The sequence below is a fragment of the Chroicocephalus ridibundus genome, chromosome 1 (assembly GCF_963924245.1).
Source record: "Chroicocephalus ridibundus chromosome 1, bChrRid1.1, whole genome shotgun sequence".
Classification (NCBI taxonomy): Eukaryota; Metazoa; Chordata; class Aves; order Charadriiformes; family Laridae; genus Chroicocephalus; species Chroicocephalus ridibundus.
In genome coordinates, this window is record NC_086284.1 from 183,876,454 (window position 1) to 183,894,749 (window position 18,296).

The following is an 18,296-nucleotide window of genomic DNA, read 5'->3' on the forward strand; positions in this document are numbered from 1 at the left end:
GGCCTCTTTATGGGATCTTCGACCAGAGACGCTTAAAATACCAGCCACACTGAAACACCAGACACAGGGGACTATCATTACATAGCCTGTTTTGAAACCCTTTGCCTCACCATTTTACTGCCGTGTAGTTCCAGTTCCAAGATGCATTTTCCCTTACACACTTCAAATGAAATACATCAGAAATGTACATAGGCATTAATCTTTTTTGGATTAGCATTCCTCTTGGCCCTCGGATTTCACCTCTAGTGCCTTTTCAGCTTTTATGTTCTTTAGAGTCACATGGAGAGATCTGAACACTCAAAGCAGTCCTCCATGCTCAGATTAGTAATAAAGATGTGAAAAGTATTTACATTGATTGACAAGACAGAAACACATACCCGTTTACTGGTTTTTATTGTTCAGGAGACACTGAGGAAATCTGGAAATTTGACCCACTCAAACAGTTTAGGTATCAATCGGTAACGTGACTTTTTGCAGGCTGTTTCCCTATCAAGAGGATTACCGCTCATGGATTATGGACCAGTGATTAGTAAGAAATCTATGCAATTCTTTGTAACTGCATAAGCTGCTAGGATGAGAAGAGCTTAGAACCACTGTCACTTTTGCTGCACAGCATGGTTTTCATAGCATCACTTTGGAGTGGTCCCAGAAGGGCTTGTTATACAAACTATTTAACTTACCTTTGTGGACTCAGAAAGCGAAAAGCAAACAACACAAAACCCTGGGATCCAATGTAAACCGTACGTCATCCTTTCAGGCACATTTTCATCAGGTCAGCTTTTTTTAGGGGGGGCTGATTCATCAAACCCATTGTGTAGGATTCACAGCACTATAGAAACATTAAAGTCCTTTTTAGTTACTGGAAAATGGCAGTCCCAACATGCCTTATGGTAGCAATTTTCTTGGAAGCAACAGTTTCTTAGGGCATGGTTGGAATTGCATTTGACGTACTTTTGTCTCTCCTAACGTCAGTCTTTATGAATGCGCCAAAATAAGCATTATCTTGTTCAACTGCCATTCATCTCTCCCATCCCAGTAGGAAGAATTCCTGGAAATATTTTAGGACTCCATAGCATAGAAGCTGCTTCCGAGTTTGCCCAGCTCTTAGTGGTTATTACTAATATGCAAGGTTTGCCAAGAAGTAACAGGATTTTATTTCTGTGGTTTTGCAAGTGTTTTGGTGAGGGCAATAAGCCAAGAGAGAAACTGGTGACTCCAGCACATAGTGATCCTAATTCATACTTAATAATTGCTGTGAGAAAGGCTTCTAGGAAACGGTTAGTTGTTATCACTCTTTGTATAAGTTGCAGTCACGGAAAGTACCTAAAAATACCACAAAAACCTAACTATTGAAATACACTATCACAACTTAAATGTCCAAGATCAGGAAGCGATTGGCAGCCGGATCCTTTGCAAGCTAACTCCTTATCCACAGGATTACCAACAGTTACAAAGACTGCTTACGTTTTTTTGGAAACATATTGCTCTCTAGAAGCACATCCTATCAATAGTTTACACCATGTTTTCACAGACACCCTTAACCAGTTCAGAATTAAATAGGAAACAGTTACACTAAATTGTGGATCTGTTTCTTCTTAGGGCAAGGCAATGCAGCCTAATTTGTGAGGTCCTCATCAGCAGGACATACCTCTCATAATGAAACTGGTAGAATTATATATTCCACACCCAGATCTAAGTGGGATGCAGCATACTGCATAATTAGCAATCTGTTTAACATTTCAGGTTACAATTGGCATTCTTGACTCCAGACAGGCTTGGTTCTGTGCAGAATTCCCTCTCCAACAGAGAGAGCACGTATAGTTATGAGAGGCCTCAGTCCTTGTTTTGTGGTCCGGAAAGCCATACTTCACCATCCCAGTCTCGAACCAGAGGGCTAACTGCAAGAACAGAGCATCCATTCTCCTCTCAGTATTAAACAACTGAAGTGATACTTCACCTTCTCACTGACAGTAGATACTATCTGCTCCCGCCTGGCCGTGTCATGCAGGGGATAAACTATCTTTTTCACCAGCAACTTAACTGCTTCCCTTCTTTTAAACCAGTTTCCTCTACCACTGATGAGACCTCCTCTTTGATTTCTTGTACCCCTCACCGTCTTTCTTCCCTCAGTCTCATACTTTTTTTTTGGCCAAGGTCCCTTTCATTGTCTTGCTTATCTCTGGATCCAAACAGGGTACGGAGGTGACAATTTTTACCAAATGAGGAAAGATTAGGAAATAAAAACAGGAGAACTATAATCTCTCCTACAAGTTGGACAGTGGAATAAGAAAATAATTAACATACTAGCAACCTGCCTAACATGTAAGGAACCCTCTCTTGGCTTCAAGATGTTTTGCTCTCTTTGCTCCATTGACACTGGAAATAGAACACAAGAAAAAACTTCTAGCGCTAATTCCTTCTGGACTAAAGCAGGTGAATTTGAAGCATTAAGAATTGGTTAAATATAGATAAAATACAAATTACTTCTCTCTGAACTCCAAGAGCAGGCAAGCAGCTGCAATGTGAAACTCTGATAAAACTTTTGTGCATGTCTTGGCCTCCCTTAAGATTCAACTGCCACATGAGTTTGGAAATAAACTCACGTTTACTTAGAAATGATCAAATGAATAGCAGCACGTTTCTCCTATTGATGACCAAGTAACACACTGAACTGTTTTTCAGGCTTTGACTTGTATACCATTAAAGTTTTGTAGGAGCTACATCCTTTTATAAGAATCTAGGCTGACTGGAAAAGAATTCTCTCTTCACTGTTTTGTGCAGTTCCTTGAAATCCTGCAGGAGTGTTGAGAGATCTGCTGACTACAGGTTGAAAAATGCTGCTCTAGATCATTGCTCCGCAGCTTTGTAGCCTGTGTAGAAAGATTCTACTAGATGGAAATTACAGCAATTACACTACAATATTGCAGATACTCCAGCTTCCCCTAACCCTCTAAATGCTGTGTACTGCTGCGCAGATGGCTACCTCAGATCCTCAGTATGGAAATTTATGGTAAATTTGGTCTAACAAGGTCCACTTCTAAACAGGGCTCATCAGCTCAGTGCTGAATTGTAGGAGCTGAACTTCCAGTCTCAGCTGAATGGAGAACGTTTGCATTGTACTGCAACAGCATGGTGCTTCAGATAAAATGTGTGGATAGTCACAGGAAATTCATGTTAGACATACAATTCAGATTATTTGGGCCTAGATTATTTGTCTTCTGAGAGCATCTGCTAAGCATATGGACTCCCAGCTCCTAAAAATCCAGGTGTTCTGAAACATACCTTATTCCAGACCTAGAGCAGACACTGTGAATATCATCCACTGTTAGCAAACTAAAGCCTGGTGGGTTTACATTTTAGGTTTTTTGGGAGTGGTTTTTTTTCGTTTTTTTGTTCTTTTATTTGGTTTTGTTGTTTTGTTTTGTTTTTTTTTTTTACACAAAGAAGGGATACAAGAAAACTGAAAAAACCCCACACAGAAGTGCTCTTGTATGATACATCTTCCAGAACTAGGTAGTATCATTACACAAATGAATATTACTGAGCAGTACAGCTGCACTGGCTTTTGAATTCCTGCGTGAGAATGAACCCATATGGCATGCTGATGTTTGACGACAGAAAACTGCCTACTACACCACCTTCGGTATGCCGCTGTTGTGCATGCGGTAACACTGCTCAGCCAAACACACTGAAGATAATAGCACACGCTCACTTCTGATGTACAAGAACAGTAACAGACCCCTTCGGCTACACTGAACAGAAACAGTTGAAACTGTTTGTTGAACATGTAGTACCATAAACATTCAATAATATACTTCTGCCATCTTTTGGAGTTGACAAGTTTCAGCCGATTTTGAGAAATCAGATAAGCTACAAGCAAATTCATGTTTAAGGCCTGGTGTTCAGAATGTGCAGGTAATGAACGCTCCTGCAGCAATACTTCAGAAAGATATGTCCCAAGACTAAATGGAAATGAAAGAAAGCAATTTTCATACCTGACATTAAAAGGGAAAAATATTGCTATGAAATATTTGTAAGAAAGAGTTCTCTATTTTTACCTTGAAATGTACGTTTTTATTCCACAGTGTTTAATTAGCTTTATGGCCACTTTCTTGGAAATGAAATGTCGATCAAGTAAACAATTCACATTTTCAAAACAAGCACTTACCAGGATATATCTTAACGATTGTGCTAAACCTGGCAATTTTGCTATAATCATACTTTTCTTCTTCAGTCAACATAATAAATTACTCTGTACCATACAGCTTTCATTCTTCTCTTTTCTTCAAATACAACTGTCATACTCATGTTGGATTTTAACAAGTTCACATGCTCAAAGATATCCTCCTAAAAAAAAATAATCAGGTCACACACCAACACGGAAATTGTAAAAACAGTAATAAAATTGTTGTCATTCTTATGGACTACCATCCTGCTAAGTCAACAACTTCTCTGAAAATTGTTAAGGATGGAGGGCCAACCGCAGCTCTTGTTCAAGATAGCACAATTCTGTTGACTTCAAAAGGAATGCATCAGCCCTCTGAGATTTCTTTTGTACAAAAGCTTCCTCGGAAGGTTAATGGAAATTAAGCTTTCAATCTATTCTAGATTTTCAAAAGGGACAATTTATCCTTTATCACTGGGCAAAAATGAATTTTCCAAAGTATTAATGAATTTCTGTCTCATCCATGCTTTGAAGTTTTGATACCATTCCATAAGCTTTTTTCTCCTTTGAATCTTTTCTTGTAAGCTCATTTTTTTTTCTTTCTCTAGAACAGCAGGAAGCTCTTTCCAGTTTTTAATAAAGATAAACGGAGCCCCCATGGTTTTTAATAATTGTAATGGAGCACTGTGGTACATTGATGAATTTCCGCAATCACCCGGTGTCATTACATCTTCTATAACAGGCAGAGATCCATATGAACAAGCTTCATAAATTCTATAGCATTCTGTATTTATTCCCACTGGGCACAATGTCAAGTCACTCTGCAGCAAGGCGTCTTGATAGTTTTTGAAACTTTCATTTGTTTCTTGAGGCTGCCACCTAGGAAAGTGAAGGGGTTGAAAATTAACACTTTTCCCACAGGCACTGCAACGAAAAAATAGATATATGCTTTAATTTCAATTATTTATAAAACTGAAAATGCTGTCAATGTAAAAATTTTATATTACACACCCAATCAACAGGCTTTTAGTTCTAGTCCTAACTATTCTTAAAGAGTCTTCTAAAAAATTATTGAAAATGTCACTGTTAAAAATAGATTGTAACACTTTTTATGTATGATCCTTTTAGGAAATTATTAATACTCAGAAGTGTAAGAGGCAAACTGAAACTCTATTTTAAATCTTCTGCATGACTTGGATGACGCATATGTCAATTTACTTCACAGCAGAGTTCAGAAATAGACATACAGGGAGACACTCGATGGACTTTTTAATGAATTTTTTTTGGCCTCGAATACTTTGAATCAGCAGAGGTTTGCTCTTCAAAAGTTCGGATGTAAAGCAATCTGTTAACCTGAAATCATCTGCCTGAAGTGCCTCAGAACGTCTGCGAAATTAAGAGTTTATGTCACAGATACAATCCACGTCCTGAGATTCTTCATCAGGGTAACTGAGGTCTTCCTAAGCACTGCTGAGCCTGCTGCCAAACATTTCACAGCTGTTGCTTGGCAAAATTAAGAAATACAATCAGAACCCTATTCCCGTTAGTCAAAAGATCCGTTCTACCTACTTGAAATAAAAAAGACCCATTCTGTATAGATTAAATCCACTCTCTTAAATGGAACACAACAAAATACATCAGTCTCTTTCTTCTGGTAACACATTAATACACACAAGGTGCAAGACAAATATTTCTTCTCCCACCATAATCAACTGTATACAAGAAAAAAAATATGGTATTTATTATGTAGTATACATAGGAGATTTTTGTATGTATTAAAAAATATGCTTTACGTAAAATATAGCAACAGAAAGGCCATTACATTATGAAGACCTATATAAAGAGTCTCGGCAACGTTCTCTCTTTTAATGATGACTGGTTACTTTTTAGTTGTACTATTTTTTTAACTGTCAGGAAAGGATTGCTAATAATGAACTAGACAAAAAAGTCTGAATATTTGCACAAAGTAAATCAAAGTCTTACTGTTCTCTGGCTGCAATCCAGCAAAGTTTATCAAGCCCATCCTGCTTCAGAATTTCCATTAGGGTTTCCCTGGAAGAGTTCTTATAGACTGTTCCTAAGAAATTACATAGATGTGATCTTGGATCATGTAGCATTGACCAGCTGGGTTCTACAACTGGAAAATTTCTGTAGCTGTAAAAACAATGTATACATTAGATAATGATAACGTTTTATGTCAAAGAAAAAAACATTTTGCACCATTTCATCTTCGCTGTAGCAGAGTCTAAGACTAAACCCATCTATTTGTTGCCAATCAACATCTATAACCGAGTAAACCAGTGCCAGTCCTGTCCTAAAAGCTGATTTTTATTCCCTTTGTTCCCACCACTCTCTTCACAGACATTCCAGAATACTTATGTCATCTTTCGACATCAGAGATGCTACGTGTGCATGTTACAAAATGTCCCTGAGAAACAAGCTTTTTCAAAAGCAGCTGTTCTTGGCACAAATGCTAGTTTTCACTGAAATGGCCAGGTTAATGGTAGCTATGGAGTTTAAGTCTCAGCTACCTTAATCTCCGTGCATCCTTACCAACTGAAAATACCACTGGTAACCTCTCAAAGGAAAATGTCACTTTGACCTGGGTAGATTTCATTAATATAATCTTTTGGCTACGACATAGCTTGTCATACAAGCCATTTAACTTGTCTTTTTGGACTCAACCAAACCAATGCAAAATCCTGGGATCCAATGTAAACTGTATGCCATCCTTTTAGACATGTTTTCAACAATCAGGCATTTTTTTTTTTTTTTTTACTGATTCCTTAAATCTTACATCACTTATTTTGGTCAGTATGACAGCTAATGAAACACTGCTTCAGCTGAAGGGCTGGCACTAAATTTTTTCACTACATAAAGTTAATAAATTTTCTGGAACAGATGCATGTTAAAAAAGTTTCTGCTCCTATGCATTCTCAAATTAAGACAGATATTCCTTCTAATCCTATTATTTTTGATGGATCACTGTTCTACTTCCCTGTTATTTCTATTTTGTAAGAAAATCTATATCTTGATCCCAGTTCTTTACTGGTTTCAAAGGTAGTCTCTACTTTATTTCCCAATGATTTCTTCATTGCTATTAATGGTTCTGTGAAGACATATTCACTTTCTTCACCTTCCCAAATTTTGATGGAACAGTCCTTTCCTAGTTCTTTTACCTGATTAATATTAATTTACTTTCAGAAAACCATTTTTCTCTCATGCCAAATATTTTTGCAGGATTCTACATCTTCACTTTCCCTCTTCACTGGGAAAATCTGTCCCATTCGCATACCTTTAACCACAATTTTTAGCACTGTTGGTGCACGATGGCTGCAAAACCCCATTCTGATAACTGATCTGTCTTTCTCCACCCAGCTTTACACACCAGTTTACTGTTGTAACTGTTGTTGCTTTCTGTTACCTGTCACCTTAATCTTGGCATCTCAAAACTCGAACTTCTCTTTGCTTAGGAACTTCCAATGCCATCAATTCTCTGACACCATCAAGAATCCACATGTAGTGTATTTCAATGACACTGTGAGCAAGTTCAAGCTATGTATAAAAACACCGTACAGTTTGCCAACTGTCTCAATACAGGAAATTGAATTCAAATTCAACACAAGATATGAAAATAATTCTGTATTCTTTTCATCTTGTATTACCATGATAAGTAGCCAAAACACCATTAACTCTGTTAATGAGTAAGCTGGAAAAAAATACAACTAACTGAATCAAACCTTTATGTACTCCACATAAATAATTTGAGTAGTTAAATATAAGAAAAAGATTTTTGTGGCTAAGCAGTTAAGCCAGCCTACATTACTGTAATACTGTAGTATACTGATTTTGAACATGAAGCATACTATTTCCTTTTGAGGGCTACAACAGGGGTTAAAGGAACGTACCACCAGTATCATCCCTTTCTTAAACAAGCAGCAGTTGGAACCTAATTACATAAATCACAGAATCATGGAATTTTTCGGAGTTGGAAGGGACCTCTAGAGATCGTCTAGTCCAACTCCCCTGCTAAAGCAGGATTGCCTAGAGCACATCACTCAGGGCTGCATCCAGGCGGGTCTTGAAAGTCTCCAGAGAAGGGGACTCCACAACCTCCCTGGGCAGCCTGTTCCAGTGCTCTGTCACCCTCACCGTAAAGAAGTTTTTTCTCATATTTGTTCGGAACTGCCTATGTTCCAGCTTGTGCCTGTTACCCCTCGTCCTGTTACTGGGAACCACTGAAAAGAGTCTGGCTCCATCCTCCTTAAACCCACCCTTTAGATACCTGTATGCCATAATACGGCCTCCCCTCAGCCTTCTCTTCTCCAGGCTAAAGAGCTCCAGCTCTCTCAGCCTTTCCTCATAAGGGAGATCCCTCAATCATCTTTGTTGCCCTACGCTGGACTCTCTCCAGTAGTTCCCTGTCTCTCTTGAACTGGGGAGCCCAGAACTGGACACAGTATTCCAGTTGTGGCCTCACCAGTGCAGAGTAGAGGGGGAGAATGACCTCCCTTGACGTGCTGGCCACACTCTTCCCTATGCAGCCCAGAATCCCGTTAGCCTTCTTGGCAACAAGGGTACATTGCTGGCTCATGGATAATTTACTGTCTACCAAGACCCCCAGATCCTTTTCTTCAGAGCTGCTTTACAGCATGTCCACCCCTAACCTATACTGGTGCCTGACATTCTTCCTCCCCAGGCGCAGGACCCTACACTTGTCCTTGTTGAACCTCATTAGGTTCTTTTCTGCCCAGCTCTCCAGCCTGTCTAGGTTATGCTGGATGGCAGCACAGCCCTCTGGGGTGTCAGCCACCCCACACGGTTTGGTATCACCAGTGAACTTGCTGAGCATACACTCTGTCCCCTCGTCCAGGTCGTTGATGAATACGTTAAACACTACTGGTCCAAGTATTGACCCCTGGGAGACACCACTGGTTACAGGCCTCCAACTTGACCCTGCTCCATTAATCACAACCCTCTGAGCCCTGTCACACAGCCAGCTCTCAGTCCACCTCACTGTCCCCTCGTCTAGTCCACACTTCCTCAGTTTCCTAAGGAGGATGTTATGAGAGACAGTGTCAAAAGCTTCGCTGAAGCCAAGGTAGATGACATCTGCTGCTCTGCTCTCATCCAGCCAACCAGTTATAACATCATAGATTCCCACGTCACTGGTACACATTACATCAGCAGTTATGATAAATCTCAAGAGCAAATCTGCTGAACAAAAAATAAACAAACACAATACCCCACAAGACACAGGTTCATTTTTTTTAAAGTTCTCTAAATCTTAGCATTCTTTTCCTCTGTTACCATTTTCATTGCTAAATGCAATTTCCAAAGATTCCAATGCTTGATTTAAAAAATCATTAACAGGATCATATTCTACAGTTTACTGACTATAATTATTGTTTTGGGTATCAGCAGTAACATTCAGATGTATTTTCCAAACCTCATGCATAATAATTAAGTCTCAATTGTAATTTGTGTCTTTAGCACTTACGTAGCTACTCCTAAAGGCCACTGGAAAATATCTTCTTCATTTACCAACGCGTAGTCATATGTAACGAAGAGTAGATTTACAAATCCTCCGTGTCTTTTCAGGTATGGTTGAATCCATTCATTGCTGCACTGCTCATTTCCAAGCAGCACAACCGCTACGTGCTGTATTTTGTGAGTCTGAATTAACGTTTGTGCATAATGCAACCACTGAGTGGCGTAAGTGATCTTTGCTTTTTCTCTTCCATTCAGAACAAGCACAACATTTTCAGCTTCAACCGAGAAGTAGCCAGGAACTACAGATGGACCAGTGATGAAGCTGTGAAAACCAAAATACAAACAGTAAACATCCTTAAAACAAATTATTGACCTTAATCCCCTAAATATCCTTACTAAACAGTCTGTACTCCAGATATATTTTTTTCTTCAATAAAGTAAATGCAATACACTGCAAAGTAACTGTGCAACTGTAACCATTTGTGTTGTTAATATCTACAGCTATAACACAGGAATAAGGCTGCCTTCATCTTTACCAAGGGAAAAGAAGGAGATTTAGACTTAAATGAAAATAAGGTATTTTGTCAATAAATCAGAACTACTGCCACATTCAAACATTCAACTTTAAAAGAAGGATGTGCTTTTACGTTCACTAAAGGCCAAACTTTTTATTAATTCCAGTAATAACCAATGAATACAGTATTAGAACAAGAGAGAGGCTCTCCCAAACATCTGTAAGTGTATACTAAACCAGGTATCAGTATGAGGAACAACCGGGTGGTCTAGCATACTGCTTTTCTCTGTAATTTTGGTTAAGGTTAGACCAAAAAAAAGACTGTCTCATCTGATACTGAGTAAAACCTATAACACAAGAGGTACGTATCTAAAAGTAAACTTAACTTGCTTGTGTGACCCAGGTCAAATTTGACACTTTGATACAAGCTAGTTAGCAGAAACCTTTTAGGTAGAAAACTGCATTTCTAGATCTTGCATGCATGTATTTATTTCACAGAGGAATTTCAATCATGTAGCAGAATCATTACATCACTGATCATTTACAAGTATCCAACAACAGCCACTTATGAACTGCAATGAAGCAAACCAGTGTTTGCCAGCTCCTGCTCTTCAGTCAATTGCTGTGTTAACAGACTATCGACTGAACTCACAGGATTAGTGATTACACAGCTTGGGAAAGAGTAGAGGGAAAAAAACCTAGCAATATTTTTTTCTTTTTCTTTTTTTTTTTAGGAGTCAATGAAATGTTAGTTTTCTAGGTCTTCTGCATTACCATAGCTTTTCAGCTACCAGCTAAACTTAATTTAGAATGAGCATGAGTTTTAACTCATGAAGTGCTGAGACTGACAGCTAGTTTCAGCTTAAGCATGCCTCATGAGGAAAAGTAAATTCACAGCAAAAGCTGTAAAAACTATGCCAGTGAGGATATCTGAAGCAGACTGACTTTAGGCAAGCATATTCTAAACCTGAGCTAAGATGACGTGCTGCTGGCTCAGTGGGAGTGGCATATTTTGGAACAAAGATTCATCAGACTTATGATTTGGAATCAAGACTCTTAATAGAGTCAAAGTAAGCCAGGTCAAGACTTAAATCCAAAGTTTAACAGACAATGGGAAAAGATCACTGAGATTTGTAAGAGAAAACACCTTGAGCATCAGAATGCCTAAAAAAGTGAACAGGATATGTAGCTGATCCAGTGATCACCTTGTAAAAAGAGACCTGGGTAAAAAGGGTTTTCTCTACGGACATAGTGCTGTGAGGCTATCAACTTTACAGGACAGGTGCGGAAGCAATGACCTGTGTGTTGGAAAATATGAAGTTTAACAGCATGAAATTGCAGTGGGGAAAAAAGTAACACTATGGAAATCTCACACTTGAATAATAAAAACACAGCGCTAAGGTTGTACTATTAACTCCCCATCTGAATACAACAGGGATTGGGAAATACAAGGGAGATTACAGAAACTGCAAAATTAAGACAGTAGTACTAAGAGATTTTCATGAATCACATGTAGGCTAGATCAATGCCTCATCAGTATGATATGTGGAGATTACACTTTTGGACTCAGTAAATCACTTGCTTCCTATAAAGTCCTTGTTTTTCCTCACTAGTCTTAGAACCCATACAAAAAGATGCGACTCCAGACTTGAGTCTTCCTGACCTAATTCCAAAGGTGTTAGTCAGACAGCTACTCTGTAATAGCAATACGATTAAGTTTAACATTGCAGCAGGAGAGAACACATCACATACATCCAGCATACAGATACTCGATATGCAATAAATTAATTACTTAAAAATGAGACAATAAAGAACTCTGAAAGGACTAGCCCAAATAACAAGCAGCTTGCAAGCTGTTCAAAAACACTGTATAAGAAGCCCAGGCAGGCTGTGTGCCTCAATCCAAAAAGGAAACATCCCCCCACAGCCCCAAACCCATATGGCATAATAGAAAAGTTAGGGACGCTGTTGAAGTGCAAAGGCCAGAATTGAAAACAATAAAAAACTTGCCCAAACAAGAAGCTCATATGAGCAAAGCTCGGAAAATACTGCTGGCGAAATGCAAACAGAAAATGAAGGTTAAAAAGTAATTTGAAAAGCACCTTGTAAAGGAACGTTCTGGCTGATAGTAAAGGTTCTTTAAATATATGAAAAACAAAATATATAAAAAATATACCAAAAAGACAACTACAGAACTAGGGAGACTACTTGAGAATAACAGCTTAAAAAGCATTTAAAAAGGGATGACAAAGTCATAGCAAAGAAGATTCCCGCACCTAACTCATTCTCTTCAGCAAGAAATACAAGGTAAAACACCACAAGTATTGTATCAAATGGAGAATTTGGCCCTGGATAGCATTTACTTGCAAGTTCTCAAGGAATACAGATAGGAAAATTGCAGAACTGCTGGCAAAGGTATGCAGCTGTCATTATGAAGTGACGCTGTGCCTGATGAGAGTCTGCTGGTGTCACTCCCATCTACAAAAACAGAGGACCCTGGAGAAGAGAAGTATGACTTCCCTCTCTGCAAGAGACTATAATAAATAGTAAGATCACTGGATCTTAGCAAAAGGCGTGATCGCTGATCACATACATGGATAAGCACTGCTGGAAACGAGTAATCCTGTCTCACTAATCTGATGGAGATCTATGAGTTTGTCAATAAGAATACAGATAAAGGAGATCCAGCAGACATAGTCTATCTGGATTTTCAAAAAGCTTCATCAAAGGCTACTAAGGAAACTAAATCACCACAAGCTGTCCTTGGTGGAATCCTCTGGCAGGCAAAGAAACCTTTGCCGGTTAACTCTGTTGCCCAATATGCTTTCATTCTGGCATGAATCAAGATGGTTGCAGTTTGCATAAGGAGGAAAGGAGAATGGGACTGAAGACCTACTGAACAATGGGGTCTAACAGGGACGGGCGGGGGGGGGGAAGGCAGCTGAATGTTTAATCAGAGAGGGTGTGACTCTCGGTGGAACAGAAATTTAGGAATGATCTTACTTAATGTTAAGAGATAAGAAGTTTGGCACTCCCTGCTCTACAACATCCTCCTAGATGACAGGAGAGAAGGACGTGAATTGCTTCAGGCCAAGGAAAGTGCTAAACCCTGCTCTCCTACTTGAATGAACGTGCCAATATGTCACTAAAATACACAGCTATGCGGTTCCTTCTCCACCCGTGTTTTTAAATAAATGTCCCTGCATTTCATGTAGAAGTTGATACTTCTACTATTCTTTAGGCAAATTCTTTAATAAAAACCTGAAGCCATCAAAATCTGTATTAAATATGTGTATTCTCCATCCTAAATATATGAAATGGACTTATTCATGCAACTGTGTTCAAGTGATATTTTGGCGTTTCTGTGTCTTTAGATTGATGTTCTTTAAAAACATTCATGAGTGCTCTATGTTTTAACAATCATTAGACTTACCACAAAAAAACTGCACAGCAGCACATATTCTACAAATGTCACCTCAGCTAGTTCCCTCTAGCCTCATCTAGTAATCAAATGGAGATAATTTACCTCAGCCAGGCAATAAAGTCAACAATTCTAGAAAATCTTATAACCAGCTAGCAGCCAAAATCATGCACTGATTCTTCTTACAAAAAAATACAACATAATATTTCAATTTGACTAAAAAGTAGAACTTCAGCTATTTCGTTTCAGAAACTTAATCATTAAAATAACAGTTATATTTGCATATTTTCTATACGTTGCACAAGTTCCTACTAGCCTGTCAAATTTTAGCCTCTGTTACGTTGGTACCAAACTTTATATTTTTATAGGACCTAGCGTTCACATTGGTTAAAATAAAGACTCTATTATCCCTGGTTCCACTAAACATAACAAGATATTTAAATGCTAGTATAGAAGTCTTTCTTTGAGACACACATACCCAAGTAACCATGTGAGGTTATTATTCATCCGAAACAGGCACACCAGAGAGAAAATAACCATAATCAATCAAGTGACAGACTCATTAAGTGCAGCAAATTATGTTCATATTATAAACATGAAAAGCAAGGCTTGAAAAAAATCCTCATGTCCATACCAAGAAGACAATCTATCTGGTAGAATGTCATTGATTTCTATAGCTTCTGAGATTTTAATTCCGGAGATAAAAAAGTCTCTTCCCACCAAGGTAATGGTGCAGGCACCACTCCCTATTCAAAGAACTGGGGAGAATTCAAATAAAGTATTGTATCTTTTCTCCAAATTCATGAATGGAAAGCTCTACTGCTCTGTCAAGGAGACTACCAAGATGCAGTAGCATCATTCATAGCTGATGCTACTTGTAGGATCAAGTTATATTTGCAGACAAGGAATACAGATTTTTGTTTTTTTTAAGAAGTATATAATTTCACCTGTTTCCTTAGATGTAAGACAGACTTTAATAATTGCTATGTTTAAATCAAGCCTATGTGTCTTTCTAGAAAACATTTTTTAACCACCCACTTATGAATGTGATGTAGGCATTACTGAAAAGATTCTATGCCCTGTACCATGTACACAGTCAGATAGACAATTCAGTGATAAAAACCTTTTGTGATCACTTAAAAAAATCCCTTTTAATTCAAAATCACATATTTACTTCAAACATTATCTGCAAACTTCAAATAGAACTCCCTGTCTTGTTGTGTAAAGAAAAACACCTTTCTGAAGCAACATATTTTTCCGAAGTTAAATTCACTTCGGCGTGTCATTTATGCTTTTAAAGAAAACTTTTTTAACAGATGGGTAGGAGAGCTATTACTGCAAACTGGACAAATAGATGAAAAATCCTTCAGCTTTCACTGTATCTTTACAGAAACCCTTAAAAATGGTATTAAAAGGACCTTAGAGAAAAGTTCTGTATCATGCAGTAAATTATATAAATCCTTAGACAACAACTTTAAAACATGCATGTTCACAGATCAAAATCCTTTTTTAAAGCAAACAACGTTTCAAGTGTCATCTTCCTTTACATATAAAATTAAGCTTTGCAAATCATGTAGTTAACTAGACGCTAGGTCTTGCAGGTTGTTTTTGTTTTAAATAGAAACAAGTTATGGTTTTGATACAATACTATTTATGAATGAATGAGTGAAGTCCCTTTTCCCTGAATACAACAGAAACCAAACAGGAGGAGACTTCTTACTTCACAGCCCCAAAGTTCTTTCAGTCAACTGTCAGCCTCAAACCCCAGTTCTTATCCTTTTCTCAGGGTTCTACTTCCCCGGTTCCTGAGGCCTCCTGGCTGCCTTCCCTCTCAGCATTTTTAAGTCTTTCCACATTTCTTTCAAATACACAAATCTTCGTAAAGCAGCAGATGAAATTGCTCCCTAGTTTTCTGTTTTTTCATAGGGACAGGTTTGGGCTACAGTTTGCTGGTTTTATCAAGTATGTGTTTCCATGAAAAAATGTGACCGTTCCTTGTGGCAATTTTGAATGAGAAGTTGTGTGCATATTCTTCAGTTATCAAAACATAACAAAATGAAAGTATTTGCAACTGATATTAAAACACCTGCAACTCTGAGATACACAAAATAATGCACCTGTGCATCTTACCACGCTCTTTAACTTTCCAATGCATCATTTGTTAAAGTTAACACAACTGAAGTCAACATCATGCAGCTAATACCTGAAATATGTTTTTCCTGCTTTTTGGCTTCCTTCTCTCCACTGTGCACTCACATCATCTGGCTGAAGATGCCCTCCAAAAATATGTTGCCAAAGGTAGAGACCTATATAAATGAAGATATGATGGAGAATTTGAATGCATGGATCTTGCCTACTCTACACTCCCAGCAAATACAGAAAAAGTATTTCTGGGAAAAGAAAAAGCATAAGAACATGGGAAAAAAAAACCCATCAGAGCTTCCTATACAATATGGACATTGTTTCCCAAATTCCGTATGACTTGGAATTAGTTAAGATGAATTTTTCACACATCGGGGCATTTAAAAAGATTCTTTGGCTGTCAAAATATCAGTAGATGAAGATATACCACACTACCACATATGTTAGCACCTCCTACCACTTAAAAATGAGCAAATATTAAACAGCATTTTAATGACAGGCATAGGTGTCTTAAGCTTTTGTGAAACGCATCAAATTTTTGTGATAGAATGCATCACCAATGTGTTTTACAATGCTACATGAAAGTTCAAGTGAAGCCAGAAATACATTTTCAAAAAAGCTAAAATAATAACAGTGATATGTCTTCAGCAGCAGTTAAAGAGCTTGAGAGGACCTTTGCCCACAGTTTATGTAGAGACTTGGTGTATTCCACAATAGGAGAATTTCCAAGTTCAATGGCAGTAGTACTGCAATACAGAAAATACCTTATTTCTCACTGTGTGATTCTTTATTTCACAAAGTGTAAATGTGACAAAAATAAATATTCTGTTATTGCCAAGTAAAAGGCCTGTCCTTGTGTGGTACTGTAAACTAGATTGGATTAAAAAAGTAACCGTGTTTCTCTGCCATTTGAACCATTTTCTTTGACACATGTGAAAAATAGCCTTGAAAAGAACTGATACAAAGAAACTGGAGTCTAACTACTCTCATATCAGTATTAACATAATTTTGAGTAACAGCTACCACTTCTTTAATGCTCTCAGGTACAGATATCCATATTATTTCATCATATATATAACTTTCAGTTATTAAAAAAACAGCAGAGAAAAGTGCTATATCAGAAAATTTGAGTGATTAATGGACATTGATTGCCCCTGCTTACCAATTGCTGCTTTGCCCCAGATCTGTACTCTAAGACTGGTTTGTTCTAGGTGAGATCGTGCATTTTTTATCATTTTAAGATTAGCTTCGTATCTCTGCTGAGAAGCAAGCAGCTCGCTTTTCTCCTCCCCTTCCCATGGATTCCACTCTTCGTTTCCCACGGCAACATGATCTAGGAAACCGAAAAGCATAATACGGCGTGAGAAGAACAGATTTACGAGTTTAGAAAAGCGACGGATTTTCTTCAATTCGAAATTCCAAGCAGGTACCTGACAGACACACACACACACACCCCCACACACCCTTCCCCGCCGCCGCCGGGCCCAGTGCCTCACAGCGCACCCGCGAAATGGCCGCCGCCAGCGCAGGCCCGGCAGCGGCGAGAAGCTGCGGCCCCGGTCTCCCTGACGGGCTGCCTCCGGGCCCCCCCGCAGCTCTGTCCTCGGCTTGGCCCAGGCTTTCCGGGACGGGGAGAACAACCAAGGGAGGGCGCCGAGGCCTCCCTGGCGCAGGCAGGAGCTGACAGACCGCGTCGGCCCCGCATCAAACCCGACGCCCCCCGACCCCGCGGCAAGGGCGGCTCGGAGCGGCCCCGCCGCCGCTCTCACCTCGCGGGCCGCGGCGGTCGCGGTGGGGCGGGCGGGGGACGGCCGTGCGGCGGGGCCGGAGGAAGACGGTGTAGGCCGCGTAGAGGGAGAAGAGGCCGTAAGCGACGATCAAGGCGGAGCACAGCCGCTTGCGAGCGCCCCGCATCCCGCCCGCCGCGGGCGGAGGCCCCGGCGGGGAGCGCCGTGAGGCGGAGGCGGGAGGGGCCTCCGCCCGCCGCCCTGGGCTTCGTTCCCTAGTGAAGAGGCTTGGAGCCCCCCCTACCACGACCTGCCTCTGCCCCAGCAGCCCCCGCCCCGGGCATTGCCGTTGCGGCCTCACGCTGAATGCGAGAAGACACTTGTCCCGTAGTGGCTCGGCGCCGAGAGCCGAGTCCCGAGTCCCGGCCTCGTCCCCTTCCACTGTGGTGCCGGTGTGGGATGTCCCGATGGTGCCGGGGGTCTCCTGCCCGCGGCTCGGGGCAGCCGCCTCCGCGGCGTGCTCTCCTCCTCCTGCCGAGGGCTTCCAAAGTCTGTCAGAAACAGAGAATGGATATGCCCTGAAGATTGAGTCAGGAGCATTGCACAGCTTCAGCCTGTCGAAAGTATATAACTACAGGTCACCTTTCGATATACGTGGTCCCAGTGTGGGCCGCTTCAGGCTGTTGAATGTACATAAATACACGTCCCCTTTTGATATATGCAGTCCCGGCGTGGGCCAGAGCTGCCTGCGGTCCGTGCCTGGCATTTCAGTGCCTCCTGCCACGAGCTGCAGGATGCTGTGGTGTAGACCAGATTGTAAATGGGTGGGTGAGC

The 18,296-nt window shown here is 40.0% G+C and overlaps 1 protein-coding gene across 5 annotated transcripts; it reads right to left on the bottom strand.

Annotated features, from left to right (window-relative positions):
* Positions 1-376: 376 nt before the first annotated feature.
* RXYLT1 (ribitol xylosyltransferase 1) lies at positions 377-18,059 on the bottom strand. Of its 5 annotated transcripts, none has more exons than XM_063323059.1 (6): positions 17,505-18,059; positions 16,898-17,068; positions 15,797-15,899; positions 9,666-9,980; positions 6,149-6,319; positions 377-5,089 (listed from the first exon to the last, which is right to left on the bottom strand). In XM_063323059.1, the coding sequence occupies exons 1-6, from the start codon at positions 17,647-17,649 to the stop codon at positions 4,627-4,629; spliced, it is 1,368 nt and encodes a 455-aa protein (XP_063179129.1). In that variant the 5' UTR covers positions 17,650-18,059; the 3' UTR covers positions 377-4,626. The 5 variants fall into 5 exon arrangements, with proteins under 5 accessions (XP_063179129.1, XP_063179131.1, XP_063179127.1 ...); XM_063323061.1 differs by having other exon boundaries at positions 377-5,044; positions 17,505-18,052; XM_063323057.1 differs by lacking the exon at positions 17,505-18,059 and adding an exon at positions 17,239-17,461.
* Positions 18,060-18,296: the final 237 nt, after the last annotated feature.